The sequence below is a fragment of the Phragmites australis genome, chromosome 3 (assembly GCF_958298935.1).
Source record: "Phragmites australis chromosome 3, lpPhrAust1.1, whole genome shotgun sequence".
NCBI classification, from domain to species: domain Eukaryota; kingdom Viridiplantae; phylum Streptophyta; class Magnoliopsida; order Poales; family Poaceae; genus Phragmites; species Phragmites australis.
In genome coordinates this window covers 2,511,925-2,535,991 of record NC_084923.1, presented here as the reverse complement: position 1 = coordinate 2,535,991, position 24,067 = coordinate 2,511,925, and the positions used below count along the sequence as shown (strand labels likewise).

Here is a 24,067-nt window from a genome sequence, read left to right as displayed (position 1 = left end):
TAAGATTTTTTTAGGAGATAGTCCAGTTGTTACAAAATCCACAAAATTAACACGTTCAAGGTAGAACCTTTTGCATACATATACTGTGAACAAGTTATGCGCACATAAAACAAATTCACAAAACCCTGGTAAGTGCGGCCGGTGGCCTTGGCATTTTGGCAGTGCCATCCCAACTTCCGTGACCGCTGCCACCCGAAGATATTCCCGTCACATTCGCTGATTGGCCCCGGCTCCAAGAAACATCAAAGCGAAGAAGCTTCACCTCCGCTGTTCACCGCGGCGGCGGCGGGGCTTGAAGACCCGTCCAACCCGCGAGTTCCAAACGAAGACCATCTCGGCAACCCTACCGGCCTCTCGCCGCGCGACGCGCATTCCCACCACGCGTCTCCCAAAATTCACGGCCGTCTATATAAACCCGCCCCCACCACTTGCGAACCATTTCTCTCTCCCCTTCTCCCCTCCAGCTTTTTGGGTTGCAGGCTCGCAGCCATGCCTCCCATCACGAGCTCCCTCCTCTCCCGCTCCACCACCGGCTCCTCCACTACCCGCTTCTCCGCCGCGGCGGCCGCAGCGATCTCCAGGCCCACCGCGGACGCCGCCGCGTCGTCCTCGCCTCCCCCATCCCGCTCGGACCCCAGCCCGCGCCCCAAGCCGGCGTCGCCCTTCGCGTCCGGTTTCGCGGGCCGCCTCTTCGGCGGTCATCGCGCCGCCGCCCGCTCGGCTTCGTCCGCCGCTGCCGTCTTCGAGCGCCGGTTCGCCTCCGCGGGTAAGGATTGCGACCTGGATGGGCTAACCGGGTCAAATTATGGCATCGGGTTTGGGTCGCTCTCTCTGATCGAATCTGTGTCTCGGCTTGTGCTTTTTTTCCTCTGCAGCGACCAGGAACTCGTACGACGAAATCCTGACGGGCCTCGGGAGGCCGGGAGGCGGGGATGAGTTCGGGAAGTACTATAGCCTGCCTGCGCTCTCCGATCCGCGGATTGGTGAGTTTGTTGCGGATGATTTTTGGGTGCTCTAGTTCTCTATCTTGGTGTGAATTTGTTCAATTGTGGTAGTGATGTGGTTTGACCCTGAGTTTGTGGTGGGTGAAGTGAGAATTCATGAGGCTTATACGTATCGATCTGTTGGGTGTAACGTGTTTGGTTGATGAATTGGTGGGTCATATTTGGAGGTACAGAGTCTCTGATCTGCTCTAATGTTTGGTTGTGCAAAATGCCGGAGGTGAAACATGGAAAGTTTGATGTGTGATTTCTCTGGGACAATGATATTGATATATCTGTTGGATGCATCGGTGTTTCTACCCATGTAGCTTTGTAGTTTTTTTTCTTCTGTTTTTATGGCTGAGTTATCTGAAAATGCTGAGTTATTTGGTTCTTCCTGTCAGATCGGCTTCCCTACTCTATAAGGATTCTTCTTGAGTCAGCAATCAGAAACTGCGATGAGTTCCAAGTCACTGGGAGGGATGTTGAGAAGATCTTGGATTGGGAGAACAGTGCACCAAAGCAAGTTGAAATCCCGTTCAAGCCAGCCCGTGTCCTTCTCCAGGTACTGATCTCGCAACATCTCTCCATTTTTTTGTTCCATTTTGTCCAAGTTCTGTGGTTAGAATAATTGTGAGCTGGAAATATTCCTGTCAATAGCTTTTGATGGCAGGAATCTTGCAATTTGAGTTCCACTTTCCTATCCTTTGGACAAAGTGGAGTTCCACATGGTTTATCTTTTGCCCATGAGCCAATCGTAGGGTGTTTGATTGGTACTGTCTGTTGAGTTGTTTAAAGATAGACTTCAACACCAGAAGGTGTAGGTGGCGTTGCGTTTCCATATTGTATTCGTCATAACAGTGATCAAAAGTCAACACCGTTCTATTCTAATCTGGCAAGTGCTAGCTCAAGCTGGATATATTGCTTATTTAAGTCTGATGTTCCTTCTACGATGAGGTGTAGTTGATGAGAATATTTGTTCTACTTTTGGAAATATTATGATTTTGTTGTTGAGGCTAGTTCACTGATGATTCAGTCTGCTCACTTTTACCTGTTGTCTAATTGATAGGATTTTACTGGTGTCCCGGCAGTTGTTGATCTTGCATGCATGAGGGATGCTATGAGCAAACTTGGCAGCGACCCAAACAAAATTAATCCTCTGGTGAGTTAATAGCGCAATTCTGATATTCGTAATCTTCTCTTCTTGGTGTTCTGTCATTTTTTTTATTGCCATATGTGACTGATGTACTCTGCAACTTATCCCTCAGCATGCCATCAATTAGTATGCAATGCATCTATGTTTTATAACATAATTGATATCCTAGGTTGGACCTTACCTGTTGTGTAAACTGCTAAACCTTACCTTTTTATGAATTGCAATGAACCATGACTGTTGTATGAACTGCTGAGAACCTTACCTGTTTATGAACGACTTCGTGTTATTTAAGAAACCCTGTCATTATTATTACAATTAACATCACTAGGTGTCACCTTTAATAGAAAATGGTATGCAACATGCTTGTGATTTAATTTCTAATGCAATGTATGTTATTGGCCAGTCTTTCTTGATATACTTTTAGGTTAGAGCCGAACATATTATAGCTTTATGGTGAGTCCAAAGTCTGGTATAATCTTTTCTAGTTTGATTTTCTTTTGAATTGGATGAATCCTTGTTCTGGATGTTGAGTTGATTGAATGACTTTTTAAAAATAATTCTGTGAAGCCCTTTCCCCTCCTGTTAATTTTTATCCTCTATGCTGCCTTTTCTCACTCATTCCCATAAGGTAGCTAGCGTGCATATAGATAATGCAAATTGATGCTTGTGCCTGTTTATTTTTGATGAGATAACTGGATGCCCTATATGACATGTATTTTGTTTGCAGGTACCCGTTGACCTTGTTATTGATCATTCAGTACAAGTTGATGTGGCAAGATCACAAAACGCTGTTCAGGCAAATATGGAGCTTGAGTTCCATCGTAACAAGGAGCGGTTTGGGTTTTTGAAATGGGGATCCTCTGCATTCCGCAACATGCTTGTCGTTCCACCTGGATCTGGCATTGTCCACCAGGTATTTTGATGGCATGATCATTTTGATACAACTAATATTCCAGTCGAGTTGATTTTATCATTTCAAAACTCACCCCATTTCATTTTTAGGTGAATCTTGAATATCTGGCCAGGGTTGTGTTTAACAACGGTGGGATCCTTTACCCTGACAGCGTTGTAGGAACTGACTCTCACACTACTATGATAGATGGTCTCGGTGTTGCTGGATGGGGAGTTGGTGGTATAGAGGCGGAAGCTGCAATGCTTGGCCAGGTGAATTTGATTTCGATGTCTAAAAAGTCTACGGCTCTGATATCCCTTCTCTTTGTTTAATGGTGAGACAAATATTTGCAAACTTTGAGCCTTTGGTTCAAAAATTTGAGCTTGGGTAATATTATGTACAAGTACCTTTTCTCTTTGCTATGACCCATTTTTTGGTTGACCATCTGCTTCGGCAACTTCTGTATTGAATGTGGCTTCTTTCTGCAGCCAATGAGCATGGTCTTGCCAGGTGTTGTCGGTTTCAAGTTATCAGGCAAGCTGAGGAATGGAGTTACTGCCACAGATTTGGTTCTAACAGTAACTCAAATGCTTCGGAAACATGGTGTTGTTGGGAAATTTGTTGAATTTTATGGTAATCATAGTGCCTTTGTTTTTTAATGATTGCCTTCTTTTATTATGAGCTTCTCTAATGATCTCAACTTCTAAATTTCATTTTATTAAGAGCTTATCTAATGCTATATATCTTCTAAATTTCAGGGCAAGGTATGAGCGAATTGTCACTTGCTGATCGGGCCACTATTGCAAACATGTCTCCAGAATATGGTGCAACCATGGGTTTCTTCCCAGTTGATGGAAAGACATTGGACTACTTGAAACTGACTGGCAGAAGTGATGATACCGTAAGCTATTAGCGGCAGTCGTAGTCAATTTGTGTCTTGTGCTCTTGTTTCTAATTTTGGTTGTTTCATATTTTAGGTGGCCATGATTGAGTCCTATCTGCGTGCCAATAAGATGTTCGTCGACTACAACAAGGTAATATGTTGAGCAGAAGCAGATAATCCAGTATATGCCTATTGTTTTACTGACACTTTGCCCTGAATGTAGGTTGAACCTGAAAGAGTATATTCATCTTATCTAGAACTTAACCTGGAAGAGGTAGAACCATGTCTGTCAGGACCAAAACGGTAATGTACTTGATTAAGTTATGAATATCTTTATCCTCATTCAGTAATGAATTTGATGGACCTTCTCAACAGACCTCATGATCGAGTGACATTGAAAAACATGAAGTCAGACTGGCTTTCTTGCTTGGACAACGATGTAGGGTTCAAGGTAAGGATTCCCTTTGTATGGATCGCAATATCACCACCAACTATGCTTATTGTGTATATGCCACCGATCATTGTCTTGCAAGTTTATCAATTGATATTAAATAAATGACTGGAGTTGTTCCATATTTCTAACATTGAACAGAATAGTAGGATACAGATCCAAACAATTTATACTGGATATTGTTCTGTACTTTGTTCCCCATTTCCTTTATTCCTATTCTCACTGCGACCATATTGCAGGGTTTTGCCGTCCCCAAAGAATCACAGGGCAAAGTTGCAGAATTTTCGTTCCATGGGACTCCTGCAAAGATAAAGCATGGTGATGTTGTAATTGCGGCAATAACCAGTTGCACTAACACATCAAATCCTAATGTAATGCTGGGAGCTGCTTTGGCTGCCAAAAAGGCTTGTGAATTAGGCCTGGAGGTTTGGTTCTGGACTTCATCTCCCAACTTGTTTTGTTCTACTTATTTTACCTTAGCTAACCTCAGTATTGATACACTGCTTCAAAACAAAAGAACTATGTTGGTTTGGTTTATACCTGGTTCCAGGCTAAATTTGTTTGGCTATTGCCAAGATAAATTATTTCAGTTTCCTGTTATTATCAGTAAAAATTAAAAATTCAATGCTGCGGTTGCTCATGTGTTTGAACACCATCTTAGTTTAACACCGGTTCGTGTTAATCAGGTAAAGCCATGGATTAAGACAAGCCTTGCACCTGGTTCTGGAGTTGTGAAGAAGTACTTGGATAAGAGGTAAGTCTTGGTTCCGTGAACTCGAATTCTTTCATTGTACTGACAGGCTTTGTGACTCTTGCTTTGTTTTTTTATTTGGGCAGTGGTTTGCAGAAATATCTCGACCAACTTGGCTTCAATATTGTTGGCTATGGTTGCACAACCTGCATTGGAAATTCCGGAGAACTTGATGAATCCGTGTCCGCTGCAATATCTGAAAATGGTGATTTCAACATCATTGAAAAGTTTTGAGTGCAAAGTTGTGAATAGAGCACATTGCTTATCTTTACTCTTCTATTTTTAGATATTGTTGCTGCTGCTGTATTGTCCGGGAATAGGAATTTTGAAGGACGTGTGCATCCATTAACCAGAGCAAATTACCTTGCTTCTCCTCCACTAGTAGTGGCTTATGCCTTGGCTGGAACGGTAAGTGGGATGACCTGTTTCTAGTGTGCAACTGTTCTTTATGTAGTTTCAGTAAAAAAACATTGTTGCTTACCAAATCCTGCATTCTGTTCCAAGTTTCTGACTATCCTGCACATTTTTAAGGGAAGGCCATCCTTACTGATCAGCACAAATGCTGGTATAATACAATGAACAATACAATTTATGTAGCAGAAACAGACCTATCAGTGGAACTCTTTAAGCCGCAGTCTTGAGGCAAATAAAAGAACAGGGATTGTATTTACCTACTTTTTTTGATGCACCAATAATCTATTCTCATGAGCTTAACTTTTAGTTACCAAGTTAATTAATGTTTGAACTTCTATGTGATTCTTTGTCGGTTTTTTTATAAAATTTTTGCTAAACTGTTACATTTGCTCAGGTTAATATTGATTTTGAGAAAGAACCAATCGGCATCTCGAAAGATGGGAAAGAGGTTTACTTCAGGGACATTTGGCCTTCCACGGAAGAGATAGCTGAGGTCAGCACCCAGCACTGCAACTTTGGCTGTATTTCCTTTCCTGAACTTGACCTTTACTTGCTCTATGCTTGTGCTTTTAATTCTGCTAGGTTGTCAAGTCAAGTGTGCTCCCTGACATGTTCAAGAGCACATATGAATCGATCACCAAAGGAAATCCTATGTGGAATGAGCTGTCAGTCTCAACAAGCACCCTGTACCCTTGGGATCCATCATCTACGTACATACATGAGCCTCCTTATTTCAAGGATATGACGATGACCCCTCCTGGCCCACGGCCTGTGAAGGATGCGTATTGCCTTCTGAACTTCGGTGACAGTATCACAACTGATCACATCTCCCCTGCCGGAAACATTCACCCAGACAGTCCAGCTGCAAAATATCTAAAAGAGCGTGGGGTTGAAAAGAAGGACTTCAACTCATATGGTAGCCGACGAGGAAATGATGAGATCATGGCTAGGGGTACTTTTGCCAACATTCGCCTTGTGAATAAGTTCTTGAAGGGTGAGGTTGGACCAGAAACAATCCACATTCCATCGGGGGAGAAGCTCGCTGTTTTCGATGCTGCTATGGTAATATACTCCTAATCCATATTTTGCTGTCCAACAATACAATATATGTACTAGCAGCATCCAAATTTCATTTTCATTCAATTATTTTGGTGCTCACTACAGAAATACAAGAATGAAGGGCATGATACTATAATCCTGGCTGGTGCCGAGTATGGCAGTGGAAGCTCTCGTGATTGGGCTGCAAAGGGTCCAATGCTGCAGGTAACATAGCTTCCGCAATAGTTTCTTCAGTTAGGCCCTTGAGTAACCTCTCTGTCTCACTAATGGGACCGAGTACCTTCATTTGGTGGCTGCAGGGAGTCAAGGCTGTGATAGCAAAGAGCTTTGAGAGGATTCACCGTAGCAATCTTGCTGGCATGGGAATCATCCCTCTATGCTTCAAGGCAGGTGAGGATGCAGACACCCTTGGCTTAACCGGCCATGAGCGCTACACGATCCACCTACCGACCAATGTGGATGAGATCAAGCCTAGCCAAGATGTTACTGTGACAACTGATAATGGGAAGTCATTCACTTGCACACTCAGATTTGACACAGAGGTATGATTGTAATTTCCCATGCATTACGTGCTGATGCTAATTTACCGTACCGGTTCCTGATGTTGCCTTGTTGATCACTGTTCAGGTGGAGCTTGCATACTACGACCATGGTGGCATTCTACCATATGTCACCAGAAAGATCGCGGAACAGTAGATTGTACCATCGAGATGATTGTGATGACGCAAATCGTAATTGATGTAAACGGTTTGTTTAGCACACCCCATTTTTGAAGAGTACTTCTAATAACCTCTGAGATGCTCGCAGAGAACTCTGTCAGAAAATTTTGTGAGCTACTGCACTTTTACAAGAAATGGATCATGTAATGACGTTATGAGATCATAACACTTTTATCTCAAGACATGTTAATAATATAACAACGTCTGCAATAGCTGAATATGCATTTGGCAGATGATTCATAAATGACACTTTACTTATTCTGAAACTGTCAATACTGATGCAGTTGAAATACATACGGAGAAATCACTTGGACTTTAGAGATTGAAATAGTCAATAAGTTGAAATTCATACTGATGCAGTTGAAATTGTCAATAAGTTTTGTTCATGTGACATTTATGACACGCTTTATTTTAGCAGTATATGCTGAAACCATTTAGACTTGTAGAACAGCTATTTACAATCGATAGTTGACTAACTGGGTTGCAGTTGTAATGAAAAGATTGATGCTGAAACTCTTATGGTTTATACAATGCATGTTGTATGTTGCCACTGACAAGGTTGTGAGTTTTGAGTAAAATTATCCTGATGGTGTAGAGCCGATAGCAGAGTTTGTTGTTGTATTGAAGTCAAATTTGCACGAAAATACGATCAACCTCTAGCTGCAACGAGAGAATTATGCAGTTTTCTGTTGGACTTTCTTAATGAGAATATGGTTTTTTTGGTTCCAAGATGGTGTGCCCCCAAGATAGTAGTCCATTAGCCAAAATTTGGACATCAGGTTCAGAACTGTTGCACATATAGCAATTGTCGACAAATTGACCAGCTATTCATCTTTCATACCATGCCACTGTTGTGGCAACTCCGGGTTCCGTGGATGCCGTTACTACAATGCTACTCATTAGGCATGAATTAGACAGACACGCGTGATAAAAGATTATTTGGGAAGGAATTAAATGAAGAGAGAAGAAGGTAGTGTCTTCACAAGACATAAGTTGTTAGCCCCTAGGTGTGGAATACCCAGGGTCTTGAAGTGCATGCTGTATTTATCCCATGATCAGTACATAACCACGCTGTCGGTGACACAGGAACCAGGGGTCCCCGAATCCCGAGGCCAGATCAGCAGCTTGCCACGTGGCGCCCTCCCGCGGAATCACCTCCGCGAGGTCCGAGAAGACTAAGTCCCGGGAGAGGGTGCTCGAGGCTATGAACAGTGGTCCCCGAGTACCCGAGTTCCCCGATGACCCGAGAAGACCAAGTGTCGGGAAGAAAATGCTCGGGGCTGTGAACAGTGGCCCCCGGGCACTTTAGTTCCCCGACGACCAGGAAAGCCAAGTACCGGGAAGGGGGTGCTCGGGGCTGCGAACAGCGGCCCCCGAGCACCCGAGTACCCCGAGGACACAAGGGAAGTCAGTTTCGGGAGAGAGTGCTCGGGGCTGTAAACAGTGGCCCCCGAGCACTTGGTTCCCCGATGATCCGAGCAGTCAGTTCCGGGAGAGAGTGCTCGGGGCCGTGAACAGTGGTCCCCGAGGACTAAGAAATAGCATATCCGGGAGAGAGTGCTCAGGGCTGTGAACAGTGCCCCCCGAGCACTCGGTTCCCCGACGGCCTCAGAAGACCTTCGCTGGTGGCCCCCACAGAGGTCCAGCGGTGAGGTGTCAACCAGTGAAAGGCCTGATGCGGCATTTAAGAGGGCGCGTGGCTTGTCACCTCCAACTGCTCCTCCACGCTTGCTGTCAGTCCCTGCCACGGCCTGACAGGGAGGTGTGGGGATATTTAATGCACGAGTCCCATCGCGGGATATCCGGCGCGTCTCGGGATAACATCGCAAGGCCCAAAGTGCCCCGCCTGCCGCCCTGCTGTGTCAGGTGTACAAGACCGAGTGGGCACGCCGGGCTACTCGGTGGCTGCCCGGTGGGCTCTCTCCGCGGCGCCCGTTGCAGAACGACATGATGACGAACAAGACCGGACGGGGGCGCGTTTTCAACCCTCCCCGTCACTTCACGCAGCAGCTCATGATGGTTGTTTTCCATTTATGGCGCCTCGGAACTCGCGCCCTCCTTTTCTGGGTACGCTACCGCTCCGGCGGGTATTTAAGGCGGGGCGGGCTCCCCGGAGAAGAGGAGTTAGACGATTGAAGTGATTTTCAGAGGAAGAAGACAGAGGCTCAGTACAAGCACAGAAGCTCAGATCACTGAAGAACAAGGAGCTCGAAGCTCTAGGCTAGACAAATACTCTTGTAACCAGCCACATCTTTGAGAGACATTCTGAGAGCATTTATAGCATACACACAGGAGTAGGGTGTTACGCTCAGTGCGGCCCGAACCTGTCTAAAAACCTCCTGTGCATTTACTACTTCTGCATCCGATCATTCCATTCCACCTGCATCACATTTACGCCCATTTATTTCACCCGCAAAACAGATTCAGAATCATCCTCCCGGTCGAATCTCAAAGGGGGTCCCTCCGGATCCCTGCTTGAGGAGTTCATCCTTCGACACACGCACAACATTGATATCACATCCATACATGGTTATATTACAACATGATATAATACCTATGCTCACTAACATAATTATTACAATATACAGAGTTCAGTGGAAGTTATTAAACATAAACACTTAGTCTTCAGGAATGTGTCCACTACCAACCCATATATAACTGACTATATTATAGTTAGAAAGGTTCAACATTAGCATTCTCGAAACCTGTTGCGAACCTTCTTCAACTATGAATGATAATGCAGCAAGGATGAGTACTTCTTGTACTCAGCAATAAATAGCGAATTGAGCATAACTCAGTTGGTTAGGGTTCTTGTGGTGAAACCTGTACACATAGGTTTGAGTTTTAGACTAGGCATGAGTGCTCTAGGATTAAATCACAAGAGAAATAGTACATACATACGTGGGTGCGTATGTAATCATGTCTATACTTGTGTGTAAGGCGTAGACATAAGCAACAATTTATTGGGTTAATTAGGTCTATGTCATTATAAATGGCACAGTTTGGAGAAATACCATTACAAATCGTATATTTGAAAACATGCTATTACAAAATTGCCAAAATTAGATCCATGCCACTAGCTACGTTTGCTCGTTGTCCCTAAAATCACTTATGATTGGACAAAATTGCCCCTGGTCTTCTCCAGCACACCCTTCTGTTGCATCGATCCACCAGCAGAGCTCTAACTCTGGCAAGATCTTCCCCTCTCCGGTGGCGCATGCCAGAACTGTAAAGCCACGTTGAGGCCCAAGAGCATGGGTGGAGTGTCGTCCATCGCGAAGCAGAGTAGCTCTATTTGACACGGCGAAGCCGGCGACCAGATCTGTTGTGATGAGCTCCGGCGAGTCACTCCACCGGAGCTTCAAGAAAGAGAATGATGAGCTCCGACCGACGCCGCGTGCATGCTTGGGTGAAGAAGCTGACCAACGAGAAGTTCCGCATGGCGTACCTCGGTGGCAAGCCCATCCCAAGGAGCTGCCCGAGGCCGTCGACTGGAGGGAGAAGGGGGTTGTTTTGTCAGCGGTGAACCTAGCGGTGGTTTGGCATGGGGTCAGCACCTACAGCTTCAATACGAGATGATGACACATCTAGTTAGATCTTAGCCGATGAGCCTGGCCAGAGCACTGCCGGCGGCGTGCACCTGGCGCGGCAGCGCTTAGAGCTCCGCGGTGGGCCGCGTTAGAGCATCGCCGGGGTGAGAGGTAGCTCACATGCACTCGGTTCATTGAGGGAGGATGCGCAGCCACGGCTCAACGGTGAGGTGGTAGAGAGAGAGTTGCAGGCGCCAGTAAAGAAGACGGATGTCACGTTTAATCTGTTGGGAAAATGACAGGAACCGGTTGGAGAAGGTAGATGAAGCCCGGCATTGGACACGCATTTCGCCTGTGGCACTTTGGGACGTTGCCTAGCCGCCTCGTTAGAGTTGGTGTTGTCACCCAGCTTGGCGTCCTGCTCGGCGAGCTTGGGCGCCACCGCCTGGGTGGCAACAATCTTAATGGGCTTAGGTGCCTTCCTTTGCATCGTAACCAGCACATTGGATGATGATTTCAGCAGCTGCAACCAATGGCATGTGGTGCGGCAGTGACGGGTAGCTTCAGTTGGGAGAAGAGACAAAGAGGGAGAGACGGCTACTCGAAGATGATGAGGGCGAAATGGTCCATATGAAAATATTGGAGTTGGAAAATGTATGAATCTGAGCCAAAGAGGTAAGTAATGATCCGATCTAATTTCGGCAGCTTTATAATAACATGACTCTAAAATTAAGATTTATAATGGCATATGTTGGAGGGTTAACTCCTGTCGCAGGGATCCTGAGTGACCCCTTTTTAGAGATTCGGCCGGGGGGATGATCCTGAATAAGTTTACTGGAGAAATAAATGGATGTAAATACGATGGCTGGTGGGGTGGAATGATCTAATGCAGAAAGAGTAAATGCACTGGGGGTTTAGACAGGTTCAGGCCACACGGGGGCGTAACACCCTACTCCTGTGTGGATGGTATAAATACCCTGAGAATGTCTCCTAGAAATGTGCTAGTTACAAGAATGTTTGTTGGCTTTGGGTGCTCTTGGGCTTCTCGATCTTCTCTACCTCCTTAACTTCTTCGACCGTGCAGAGCTTGCCGAGCTTTTTCTCGTGTGTCTTTGTCTGTGCTGCCGGCCGCTTTAAATGCCTGCCGACAGTAGCGTGCCCCGAAAGGGAGGGCACAAGTTCCAAGGCATCATAAATGGAAAGGGCGTCATCATAGTCTCTGTGCGAAGTGATGGGGGTTGAAAATGCGCCCCGCACCCGGTCATCAGTCGTCATGATGACGCTGGCAACGGGCGCCGTGGAGAGGGCCCACCGGGCAGCCACAGAGCGGCCTGGCGTGCCCGCTCTGTCTTGTTCGCCTGCCATAGCAGCGCGGCAGACGGAACGTCTCGGGCCTCGCGATGCTATCCTGAGGCGCGCCGGATAGCGTGGGATGGGACCCGTGCATTTAATGTCCCCACGCCCTTCTGCCAGAATATGACAGGAACTAACACTGAGCGTGACGGGATCAGTTGGAGGTGACAGGCCACGCGCCCTCTTAAATGCGGCCTCGGGTCTTTCACTGGTGACACCTCATCGCTGGACCCCTGTGGGGGCCACTGTCATGGGGCTTCCTGGGTTGTCGGGGAACCGAGTGCTCGGGGGTCACTATTCACCTCCCCAAGCACTCTCTCCCGAGAACGCCTTTTCTTGATCCTCGGGGAACCATGTGCTCGGGGGCCACTGTTCACAGCCCGAGCACTCCCTCACGGTCTTGACTGTACGAATCCTCGGGGAACTGAGTGCTCGGGGGCCGCTGCTCGCAGCCCCGAGCACTCTCTCCCGGAACTTCCTTTGCCGAATCCTCGGGGCACTCGGGTGCCCGGGGGGCTACTGCTCGCAGCCCCACCTCTACCGGTACTCGGTTCTCCTGGTCGTCGGGGGATTTGGATGCTCGGGGGTCGCTGTTCACCTTCCCGACCACTTTCTTCCCGATCACTTAGTCTTCGTAGATCATCAGGGAACCCGGGTACTGTGGCCCCGAGCGTTCTCTCCCGGGACTTAATCTTTTTTACCTCGTGGAGCTGATCTCTGCGGGAGGACGTCACATGGCGGATTACTAGCCTAACCTCGAGATTCGGAGACCCCTGGTTCCTGATTCCCCGACAGCATATCTCTAACCGTAATATTTATTATGGCATATATCTAAATTTCGTTAGTTTATTCCACCACGGGTGGCCTTATAAAATTTTATTTTCTTTTCAAAATACGGCTCCCGACGCGCACCGGTCTTCGGTGTCGTCCTTAACTCGGCAAACCCTACCTCCAACTCGATCTAGGGTTAAGTCACCCAGCGCCCGCCGGAGGCGAAGGCGAAGGCGAAGGCGAAGGGCGCGCCTCGGCAACTCACTGGGCACCGCTTCGGGCCCTCGGCGGTTGAAGCTGCGCTTCCATGGCGGCGACGGGACAGGAGGAGGATGACATCGACCACTACGAGGTGCTCTGCCTCCCGTCGGGGGAGGAAGGCGCGGCGCTGACAATCGAGCAGATCGAGAAGTCCTACCGGACGCAGTCGCGGCTGCGCCATCCCGACAAGCGCCCCGATGACCCCAACGCCACCGCGGACTTCCAGCGCCTCTCGAGCTCATACAAGCTCCTCCGCGACGAGTCCCTACGCCGCCAATTCGACGCACGCCTCCGCGCCCGCCGGGAGGCAGCGTCCCGCGCCGCCGCCGCGGGCGTCAAGCGCCGGAAGGCCGTCTCCGACCTCGAGGAGCGCGAGCGCGCCGCTGCCACAGGCCAGCCCACCGATCCTGGCGAGGTCGCCAGGCGGGAGGCCAAGCGGAAGGCCGCCGACATCCAGCGCGAGCTGGATGAGTTCCGCGCCGCCAAGCAGGCTGCCGCCTCAGGCGCCGCGTCCACTTCGGTAAGGGTCTGGAACTGGAACGCTTTCAGTCTGATGTTTCCGTGCTCTAGGAAATCTATTCAGTTAGTTTGTTGAATTCTGGGATGCATAGCTTTGTGTCATGCTATTGTTTTTGCTTTTGATTATATTAGAAACTGCTACGTTATGGGATCGTGGGTGCTGGGAGATTTGTTAAGTATGTGATTCATGCCTAGTACTTTCGATGCAATATACAATTATAATTATAGTTCACCTTAAGCATCAAATTTCTTCAAGATTATTGATGAGTAGTGTGATCAGATGGGACAATGCTTGCAGCTGTACACATCGAGTCGATGCTAAGGGTGTGCAAGAGGCTTTTCAATAGTCATAGATTCTTATTGATTAATAATTGCATTTTGATAATGACCACAACTTGGTTATATGTTCAGGGACATGGAGATAAGAAGGGTGGAGCCCCACAGGACGGGGTGAAAACAGACAAGGGCAAGATCTTGAAGGTTTCATGGGATGGGAGTGCAGATTCTTATACTGCAGCAAAGTTGGAGGAGCTCTTCCAGAAATTTGGCAAAGTTGAAGACATCGTGATCAAAACAAGTAAATCAAGGAGTAGGGGCTCAGCAATTGTAGTCATGGGCACCAAAGAAGCTGCAGTAAGTCCTGTTTCTCTGTTCTTTCAGCCTTGAAGAGAATTCCACATTTCGCTTTGAAGAATAGTTTTTCACTTGCATTGGTCAATTACCAAACCTATGTTTATGTGTTACTGTTACTTTGGGCCTAATTTCTACATCGGGTGGTAGACTGGTAGGGGCAAATGTGCATTTTATACTTACCTAGGAAATTGATTTGCCATTTTAATTCACAGCAAGATAGGAGAATGAGCCCAGTTTTTACAGAGTGCACAAGCCCATATAATTATGTGTGGTTTGTATATTTCATAAGTTAATAATTCTACATCTTTATCCTATTGGCTTGGAGAATTCAAGGAATCAAGGACGAGTTTGCACTGGTTATCCAGAGAGCAAAGCAATCCTTGAAAGTTAACATGCAATCCTGTTGTTGTGCATTATCTCTTTTTCTGCTTGTACATAAACTCTCTTTTTATGTATAAAATCACAGTAGGGGCCTCCCCTCCTGTTTCGGTTCAAAATAAAACCTAAATCTTTGGGACCGTTACTGAACTGTATTTCCTGTCCTGGGATTTTATATCACTCTGCATTGTGCAATGCCTCTAACGAATACTTGTTGCTTTTTTGACAGCTACTAGCAATACAGAACCATTTTTTTCTGTTTCCATTAACTGTTGCTCCTGTTCAAGAATCGGGTGGATTACCAGCAAGGTCAACTCAAACACATGAATCGAGGACAAGCAACGTCGATGGAACTGGATTTAGTGATTTGGAAGCATCGGTATTCCGGAAACTTCAAGAGGTAACTAGTCTCATTGGCGCGCGAACGCCGCGCCCATTTTTATTTTGCTGTGTAGAGCACGACAAAACAAGACTAAAAAATTAAGTTCACAAATTTTGTACATTTCAATATTTATTTATAAAATTATTAATGTTAAACACATTAAATTAATTATAGAGAAAACAATAGTACTTTTATGCATGCACATAGTTTTAACATGTAGGTGAAAGTAATATTAACCTAAAAAAATTTGTTTAATAGTTTTTTGAGTTTTAGATATTTTTCTTTGCATTTTAGATTTTTTTCAGCTGATTTATTAATGTAACTAATATTCATTTCGACATTTTTCAAGAATTTTTTTATACATATATATGTATACCTATACTTATATACATGTGTATGTACGTATATATATACGTGTAAGTATGTATACGCACTTGGGGCCCACTGCTACAGTAGCAGGACCCTGAGAGAGCGCCATTCCTTCCACCGTTAGGATATAGATATTGATTAGTAGTTATTAAATATGATTCGCACACTGTTTATAGTTTTGTGTCTCAGTTGGTGGACAATAAAGATCTTGGTAATTTTGTATTTGCGTTATGTGAGTCTGTAGCATAGAATGTTTTGAATAGTTGGAACTAATAGATGGTTTGTTGATTTTGCAGGCCCAGAAAAGGAAACAGAGTGGCTAATTGCTTCTTTCTGAAACATGTGTTGGTGCTTATGTACGACATCTCCTGTCACCTCAGGATTCCTGGGGTAATAGATATACCGAAATCTGAACACGTTTGTTTAGTTCGGAGTTTTGTTGCTGATAATTTTCTGTAAATCATTGCAACGACGGAGCTAAGTTTTGTCGATGTACAAACTGTACCTTGTATGCCTGAGTTGTTTGTAATCTCAATTCTTAACTGTATACTTAAGTTTTTCTTTTTAAAGTATGATGCAGCCACTTTTGGCTAAAAAATGGTAGCAAGATCCTTCTCCAAATGTTTCTCGCATCTTTCGCTGCACCTTCCTAGGCCATATTTGTGCTTGACCTTGAGCAAGATATTTGGAGGTTCATGGTGCAGTATGCCTGCGATGTACACCAGCGACGTTTTGAAGCCTTCGAAAGATGGATGCAGTTCGCGGTCTTGACTCGAGAGTACACCAGCTGTGACTTCGATGCATATACAGGAGTCGGGAATACGGTGCGGTGGCGGCGGCGGCGCCGGCAAACGCGTGTTTGCTGACTTGCTCTTGCCGTGTAATCCTAGAAGCCTAATCTGTATTTGCGGTCTGGGTCTCGATTTATAACGTGACACATAACAATTTATTTTCTTTCTTATTTTCTCTAACTTTATTATAATTTTTATGGTAATTTTTACCATATATCATGATATAAATTAAGTTCAGACTCCAAATACGAATTATTTTCCTTTCGGGAATTCCTCCCCGCGACACACGTTCCTTCCCTGTCCTTCCCTGATTGGATAAACCACTGAAGCCAAAAAAAAAAAAAAAAAACCAACACAGAAATATCCCGTCTCGCTTCGGTTCGCTTCCCTCCGCCCCCGCCCCATGGCCACGCCGCTCCTTCTCCCCTCCCGCGCCGCCCATGCCGCCGCTACCGCCACTACCTGCGCCTCCTCGCAACACCTTACCGCGGTTACCTCCAAGGAGCCCCCTCCCCCGCCCCGGCTCCGGAGCAAGCGCAGCGGGGGAGGGGCCTCCGGCCACGGCCCCAAGTCCCTCGTCCTCTCCCACGTCGCAGCGGGCCGCATGAATGAGGCCACGGACGCCTTCGCGGCCGTCAGGAGCTCCGAATCGTTCCTCCACAATGTCATGATCCGCGGCTTCGCCGACGCGGGCCTCCCGGGGGACGCGCTCGCGGCCTACCGCGCCATGCTGGCGGCCGGCGCGCGCCCGGACCGCTTCACCTTCCCCATCGTGGTCAAGTGCTGCGCGCGCGTCGGCCGCCTCGAGGAAGGCTGCGCAGCGCACGCGGCCGTGATCAAGCTCGGGCTGGGGGCCGACGTGTACATCGGCAACTCGTTCGTCGCGTTCTACGCCAAGCTCGGCCTCGTCGGGGACGCCGAGAGGGTGTTCGACGGAGTGCCGGTGCGGGACATCGTCTCATGGAACTCGATGGTGGATGGGTACGTGTCGAACGGGATGGGGGCACTGGCACTGGCGTGCTTCCAGGAGATGAACAACGCACAAGTGCAGCATGACAGTGTTGGGATAATAGCCGCTCTTGCAGCTTGCTGCTTGGAGTCAGCATTGATGCATGGCCGGGAGATCCACGGCTACGTCATCAGACACGGTCTGGAGCAGGATGTCAAGGTGGGGACTTCTGTTCTTGACATGTATTGCAAATGTGGTGAAGTTGCATCTGCCGAGAATGTGTTTGCAACGATGCCATTGAGGACCGTAGTGACATGGAATTGTATGATAGGTGGGTATGCGCTGAATCAACGATCTGCGGATGCATTTGGTTGCTTCATGCAAATGAAAGCAGAGGGGTTTCAGGTGGAAGTGGTCACCGCTATCAATTTGCTGGCTGCATGTGCTCAAACTGAAAGCTCATTGTATGGAAGGAGTGTTCATGGTTATGTAATTCGGAGACTCTTTCTTCCTCACGTGGTGCTTGAAACTGCTCTTCTGGAGATGTATGGTAAAGTTGGCAAAGTGGAATCATCTGAAAAGATATTTGGTCAGATAACGGACAAAACTCTGGTATCATGGAATAATATGATTGCTGCTTACATGTGCAAGGAGATGTATAGGGAAGCCATCAGATTGTTCCTGGATTTACTGAATCAACCTCTTTATCCTGATCATTTCACCATGTCGACAGTACTACCTGCATTCGTCTTGCTAGGGTCACTAAGACAATGCAGGCAAATGCACAGCTACATTATCAGCTTAGGCTATGGAGACAACACTCTCATTATGAACGCAGTTATGCATATGTATGCAAGGTGTGGCGATGTTGGGGCCTCAAGGGAGATATTTGACAAACTGCCAGGCAAGGATGCTATCTCCTGGAACACGATGATTATAGGATATGCAATTCACGGACAGGGAAAGGCTGCGCTGGAAATGTTCAATGAAATGAAATGGAATGGTCTGGAACCAAATGAGAGTACCTTTGTTTCTGTGTTGACTGCTTGCAGTGTTTCAGGCTTGGCGGCTGAAGGCTGGATGCAGTTCAATTCAATGCAACAAGACTATGGTATGGTTCCACAGATTGAGCACTATGGATGCATGACTGATCTTCTGGGTCGAGCAGGTGGCCTTAGAGAGGTGTTGCAGTTTATTGAAAACATGCCAATAGCTCCAACATCCAGGATTTGGGGTTCCTTACTAACTGCAAGCAGAAACAGGAATGATATAGATGTAGCAGAATATGCAGCGGAGAAGATATTCCAACTGGAACATGACAACACTGGCTGCTATGTTGTTCTGTCCACCATGTATGCTGATGCTGGGAGATGGGAGGATGTGGAGAGGATAAGATCTCTGATGAAGGATAAGGGGTTGCAAAAAACGGAAGCGAGAAGTCTTGTCGAGCTTAATGGAACAGAGTGCAGATTTGTCAATGAAGATATGTCTCATCCTCAGAGCAAGGCAATTCATGAATTGTCTGATATTCTGTCAAGAAATATTGGAGAAACTTTGGATGACTCAAGGAATCTCCGTGACGCGGTTACGTTTGAATCTAGAAGAACACTAATGCCTAATAAGCATAGTGTAAGGCTTGCTGTTGCTTTTGGTTTGATATCATCTGAGGTTGGAATCCCCGTTCTTGTCAAAAAGAATGTGCGTGTATGCAATTACTGCCATCATGCACTGAAGTTGATCTCAAAGTATTCAAGACGGAAGATTGTTGTTGGTGACACAAAGATCTATCATGTATTTTCAGATGGTTCGTGTTGTTGTGGTGACTATTGGTGATTTTTTCGGTTGATGACAATCCCAGGATGGATTCGGCAAGAGCAAGAGAACACCTAGATGCATTGGTATTCTGACAAAACCCGACATCTCATAGAACTGACTTCATTCCTAGGTGCAGATAACAGTGGCTCGAGGGAAGGGGAAAATATTCTTTTCCTTGGAAACAATGAGGAAAAAACTGTGGCTTACTACTGATTACACACAATAGACAGAAACTAAACATCATCTTTTGTAATAGTTGAAAGTAGCATGATGTACAAAGTCGATTCTTTTAAAAAGAAAGACTGAATTACAACACATTGTATCATACATCATACACTGATCAAATGCTAGAAAGTGTTTTGCTCTCACAAATTCTTACCAAAAGAAAATTAAACATGTAGAGGAGTAATTGCTTGAGATAGTTTAATACTTCGAAGCATTTTCTACTACTATAGAGACCTATAACAAGATTAAACAAAAAGTATAGGACACTTGGATTTAGGATATCCCGTAACTAAATCTATGCTTCGCTGCGGCACTTGGCCTCCTCAGCCTCAATCGCGTGGCGGGATGCCTCGGCGAGGCGGTCAAGCGCCTGTTGCATGACGTCGCGGCCACCGGTCAGGAGCCTCGCCGCCACCTCCGGGTCACACTCCCTGCATGCCTCCTCGAACTCGCGCTTGGCGCTGGCTTGCAAAACCTCGCACCACAGCACGCCATGATCGTCAGGCCATGCGAATAGTTGCGTCACCAGAAGGATGTCCCGTTACAGGCCGAGCGCCTCCCACCTTGAGCTTGTCAGCCGTCGTGTCATCATCGAGGACCGCCTTGGGTTTCTTGGCGAGGTGGCGGTCTAGGAGCTCGTCGATGGTGTTGGCCCCTTCGTGGATGGACCGCGCTGGCGGGGGCGGCCGCGTCCTCGGTGCGGCGAGGGCATGGAGGAGGGTGGAGGTGCGGGTGCGGACGGCTACAACCATGGTTGTGTGTGAGTCGAGTTCGAGTCTGTTTCAGGCCAGGGCCTCTGGTCGAAACAAGCCCATTGTTAGGCTGGAAGGAGGTCCGATGTGTTTGGGTTAGGTGATCAGAAGTTCAGAACTCAGAAGAGACAGGCAGGGCATGACTGATCAGATCCTAAACGAGGAGACGTCGTTGTGAGGCATGTCTATGATGCAAGTTTTATATTTTTTAGTCATTGGATTGACTTAAAACTAAAAAAAAACTAAAAATTTACTTCTACTTAATTAAGTGAAAATAAACTAAATATCAACCTAGAACTATTCATTAATACTGGTGCGTTACGTGACACGTGTTTGCATTTAAGGACCCGGCCGGCGGCGGCTAGGAGGCTGAATGTGCCTAGGCAACACACCGACAATGGTCTATAGCGGTATAGCAAGGGGGGGCGGCATGGCGTTGCTGGGGCAGAATAACGTGCTATGCTATGCACAAAAAGGTCAAATTTGTGCTCTGTATGAGGCACGGGTCCAGGCTGCTATACATGACATGTGGGGCCAAGCACTTGAGAGGAGGGCACGTCTAAGGGAAACAAACAGCGATGGCAAGAGAAAAACGACTTCTTCCTCCTCGGTTCGTCCCCTCCCTGAACCCTCTGTTGTTCCTGCTGCCTTCCTCAAATTTCTTGCTATCTCTAGTCTAAACTCCCTCCAATCTTCTCAATTTGCTACTTGTATCCTGTACAATTTGCTGCAACAACGAACGGAGATGAAAATAGCATAGGATTACAGGGCACTAATAGTCGCAGCAGCATACTAACACAATCCTCCAAACACGCTTACAGTGGCGCATACAATAGACCCGAAACCAAACGCAAAACAAAAGCACCATGATTGCTCTCAGAACGCGGCGGTAGGCGCTGAATTTGCCATGTGACTGACGACCTTGATCGTATCCGGTACCTGGGCCAGCGACTGCCTCGTAACCACGATTGCTTTCAGGGAGATCGTCGATGGTGACATGGCGTCTCGGGTATCCACGGAATCCCAATGAACGGCAGGGAGGGAGGCAACAAAATTGCAGATTTCTTCCAAGAATGCAAGGAGCCAAGGAAGGCCGAGCTGCTGGAACAAAGGTGCACACTGATGGGCTTCAAGGCATAATGGTTCACCATTATATGAGTCATCTATCTCTTGTACAACTAATAATATCCTTGTATGAATCTCATAAAAAAAACTAACCATGTGTTGTGTTGCACATGATGGAAGCTACGCTTTTTTAAAAACGAAATGTCAGCTACACATGGAAGGTTTTTGCAACTAGAGTACTGATCATGGGATCAACATATGGCTTCTGAAGAACTCTAAACAAGGAAGACAGAACAGCCAAACCGCGATACGTTCAGATGTTCTACAATCCTCAGTTCAGGAACCCACGCAATCGCAGCATGCTTAACACAATCTTCGACCTCTGATTAGGACAGCTTGAGCCGGAGAGCAATGATGATATCCTGAAGGCAACATACTCGCAGCTGCATTTATTCGTTGATACCAGAGCGTATTGTGAGGTGTTTGGATTTGTATGCATGTGTGATTACTATTATGTTCATTATTATTTGTGGAGATGTAGAGATTAAAACTGTACATGGTTACAATTGATAATACAATGACTGAAGAATGTCCTATGCCAGGAACGCGCAGACAATTCCCTAAAAAAGGCATGTGGAAATTTCCAAGGAATTACTCTATCGACTTACAAGATGAGAAATGTCTGATCGAAGATCTGAGAGTCTCCAAGTACTATACATCTGCTACCATGAATTGATGGACCAGTTCCAACTTCCAAGTATGCACATGCTCACAACAAACAGTTGAAGATAATTCCTGCTGAAAAAATTAGTGCGTCATTTTACGCCGAGGACTGGATGTTCATACAATGGCCACGAAAGATAACTAAGATAACTTGCATAATGATGAATCCTAGGAGAGAGAGAGAGAGAGATGTATGTATGTGTGTGTGTGTGTATGTATGTATGTATCGATCGAACATCGACTTAAAGTAATTGACTTTAAAGAAGAATGTGGAGATCCAAAGCAACTAGCAATTACCAAACTGACGCACGCTCGGCGGCCTGCGTCACAGACAGTCAGGAGTCTTCCTCGATCGGAAACCACGCTGCTGCCATGACATTTTTCGGCACCGGCAGCAACAGATGGCTTGTTTCATGGCAAAAATAAAAAATAGACAATATATATTATTGTATTTATCAAAATAGATAATATAACGACGCGTTTATAAATTTAGCAACAAACATAGAAAATCGATTCTGTTACATGAGGCATTGAAAACCGATGAGTCGAGATGACGTGACGTGAAGGGATGTGAGCACCATGCTCGGCCTGTATTCGGCATCTATGAACCGTATTCGGCACATCAGGTATTGAAAACGTTATGTATTCAGCATCTGAGGTACCGTATATATACCGAATATAATGAATAGTATCTTATTCAGCACCTTAGATGTCGAATACAGACCGGGTATGGTGCTCACATCCCGTCACATTGCGTTATCTCGGTGCATCTCCCCGCTGCTTTCACTTCTGTTGATTTTTTTCAGCCCACACGATGTTGTCCCCATGGCTTTTACCCTCTGCGCTGCCGTGTTTTGCTATAAGACAAGAGCAGGGTGGTAAGGAGCTGCAGCGCGAGATGAGAGGAGACGAGCATCAATGCGATCAAAGGAGAATCAGCGCGAGGAGAGGAGAAGCAGCGCAAGAAGAGGAGAATCAGCCTGAGGCGAGGAGGATCAACAACGCGAGTTACAGTAAGTACTTAAATTATATATTTAATTATAATTGCTGTAATAATAGTAATTAGAGTAAGTAGATTATTTAATTTATTTAATTATATTTATTTTAATTATTTACTTAGTTTGATTATATGAATTTAACTATTTGCTTAGTCAGTGTAACAGTAATTAGTGTGAATGTGTTTAATAGTAATTAGCGTGAACTATTTTTTTTCTTAGTCAAAGTAAGTAGATTATATAATGTTAATTTGTGTGAATTTGATTAGTAAGTGTAATTAGATTACTTAATTAATTTAATAATATGATGATCTAGTGGTGATACTTTGTGCTAGTGGTAGCACAGGGTGATGGTCTAGTGCATTTATGCTCTCTATAGGTGTAAGTAGGGTGTCGGTGTAATGAGATAAAAGAGAAAAGAAAGAATAAATAAATTTCAAAAAAATTCAAAAAACTTGAGTTGGACAAAAAGATTCGATTAAAATCACAATGCATCGAAAATTTGTCAAATTAATTTTTTTAATTAATAGTGGTGTGCGACTGTTTAAATAGAATTTTAATTCAATCTATTAAAATAGTGGTGTGTACCAAACAACTGTATGGCTAGAGAGATGGTAAGAGATGGGATGTGATGTGAATGATGGATGGATAATGGTGCAAGCCTGTTTAATTAATATTTTAATTTAACCTTAAATATTAATTATTTCATTTGAATTAAATATTGATGATTTAATTAGCATTGTTAATTATTTAAATATTTAGCATTGCTATGTACTGTACTATTTAATTTGCATTGTTAGTTTATTTATTATTTATCGAGGGGCGCAATTAGTTAAATATCGTACATACATCTAAATAGTTATTTTATTACATGTACCTTTATTTAACAGATACGGTATGACTTTCCATATTGATTATAGAGAATATCCTGTAGTTTTGTATGTGAGACTCGTAACAATTCAGAACTGTCATTATATAGAGAGTTCGGTTAAGGTATCTAATGACCTAGATGGCCTGAAATCATATGTTACGAGCCTTTTACGTATGAATCAGCAATCCCGTACTGTTGTCTTGGAGGGTGTGCAGCCACAACATGTTTTGAACAGCTCGTTTATTGTCCATACATTGTTCGAGATGAGAAGGAACAACACATGAGCTTTGTACTCATGCAAAGTATTGGAGGAAAACTTTGATATAGGGTGTCCGTAAAAATAGTGTCATGACTGATGCAAGGTGATACAGTGACTACTG

The 24,067-nt window shown here is 45.6% G+C and overlaps 3 protein-coding genes and 1 pseudogene across 4 annotated transcripts; 3 read left to right on the top strand and 1 right to left on the bottom strand.

Annotated features, from left to right (window-relative positions):
- Positions 1 to 231: 231 nt before the first annotated feature.
- On the top strand, positions 232 to 7,549 carry LOC133911536 (putative aconitate hydratase, cytoplasmic). Its single transcript, XM_062353813.1, has 20 exons — positions 232 to 766; positions 876 to 983; positions 1,385 to 1,545; positions 2,050 to 2,142; positions 2,864 to 3,049; positions 3,139 to 3,300; positions 3,517 to 3,661; positions 3,787 to 3,929; positions 4,006 to 4,062; positions 4,135 to 4,214; positions 4,287 to 4,362; positions 4,602 to 4,787; positions 5,049 to 5,116; positions 5,200 to 5,318; positions 5,400 to 5,521; positions 5,922 to 6,020; positions 6,110 to 6,589; positions 6,692 to 6,790; positions 6,886 to 7,128; positions 7,214 to 7,549. The coding sequence occupies exons 1-20, from the start codon at positions 490 to 492 to the stop codon at positions 7,280 to 7,282; spliced, it is 2,973 nt and encodes a 990-aa protein (XP_062209797.1). The 5' UTR covers positions 232 to 489; the 3' UTR covers positions 7,283 to 7,549.
- Positions 7,550 to 13,047: 5,498 nt separating this feature from the next.
- LOC133911534 (uncharacterized) lies at positions 13,048 to 16,070 on the top strand. Of its 2 annotated transcripts, none has more exons than XM_062353811.1 (4): positions 13,048 to 13,740; positions 14,151 to 14,372; positions 15,038 to 15,150; positions 15,798 to 16,070. In XM_062353811.1, exons 1-4 carry the CDS (start codon positions 13,267 to 13,269, stop codon positions 15,958 to 15,960), a joined length of 972 nt encoding a protein of 323 aa, XP_062209795.1. In that variant the 5' UTR covers positions 13,048 to 13,266; the 3' UTR covers positions 15,961 to 16,070. The 2 variants fall into 2 exon arrangements, with proteins under 2 accessions (XP_062209795.1, XP_062209796.1); XM_062353812.1 differs by having other exon boundaries at positions 13,065 to 13,740; positions 14,980 to 15,150.
- A 154-nt stretch (positions 16,071 to 16,224) lies between these two features.
- Positions 16,225 to 19,371, top strand: LOC133911533 (pentatricopeptide repeat-containing protein At4g35130, chloroplastic-like). Its single transcript, XM_062353809.1, has one exon. The coding sequence runs from the start codon at positions 16,696 to 16,698 to the stop codon at positions 19,072 to 19,074; it is 2,379 nt and encodes a 792-aa protein (XP_062209793.1). The 5' UTR covers positions 16,225 to 16,695; the 3' UTR covers positions 19,075 to 19,371.
- Positions 19,372 to 19,570: 199 nt separating this feature from the next.
- On the bottom strand, positions 19,571 to 20,121 carry LOC133911535 (uncharacterized; annotated as a pseudogene).
- Between the last annotated feature and the right edge of the window lie 3,946 nt (positions 20,122 to 24,067).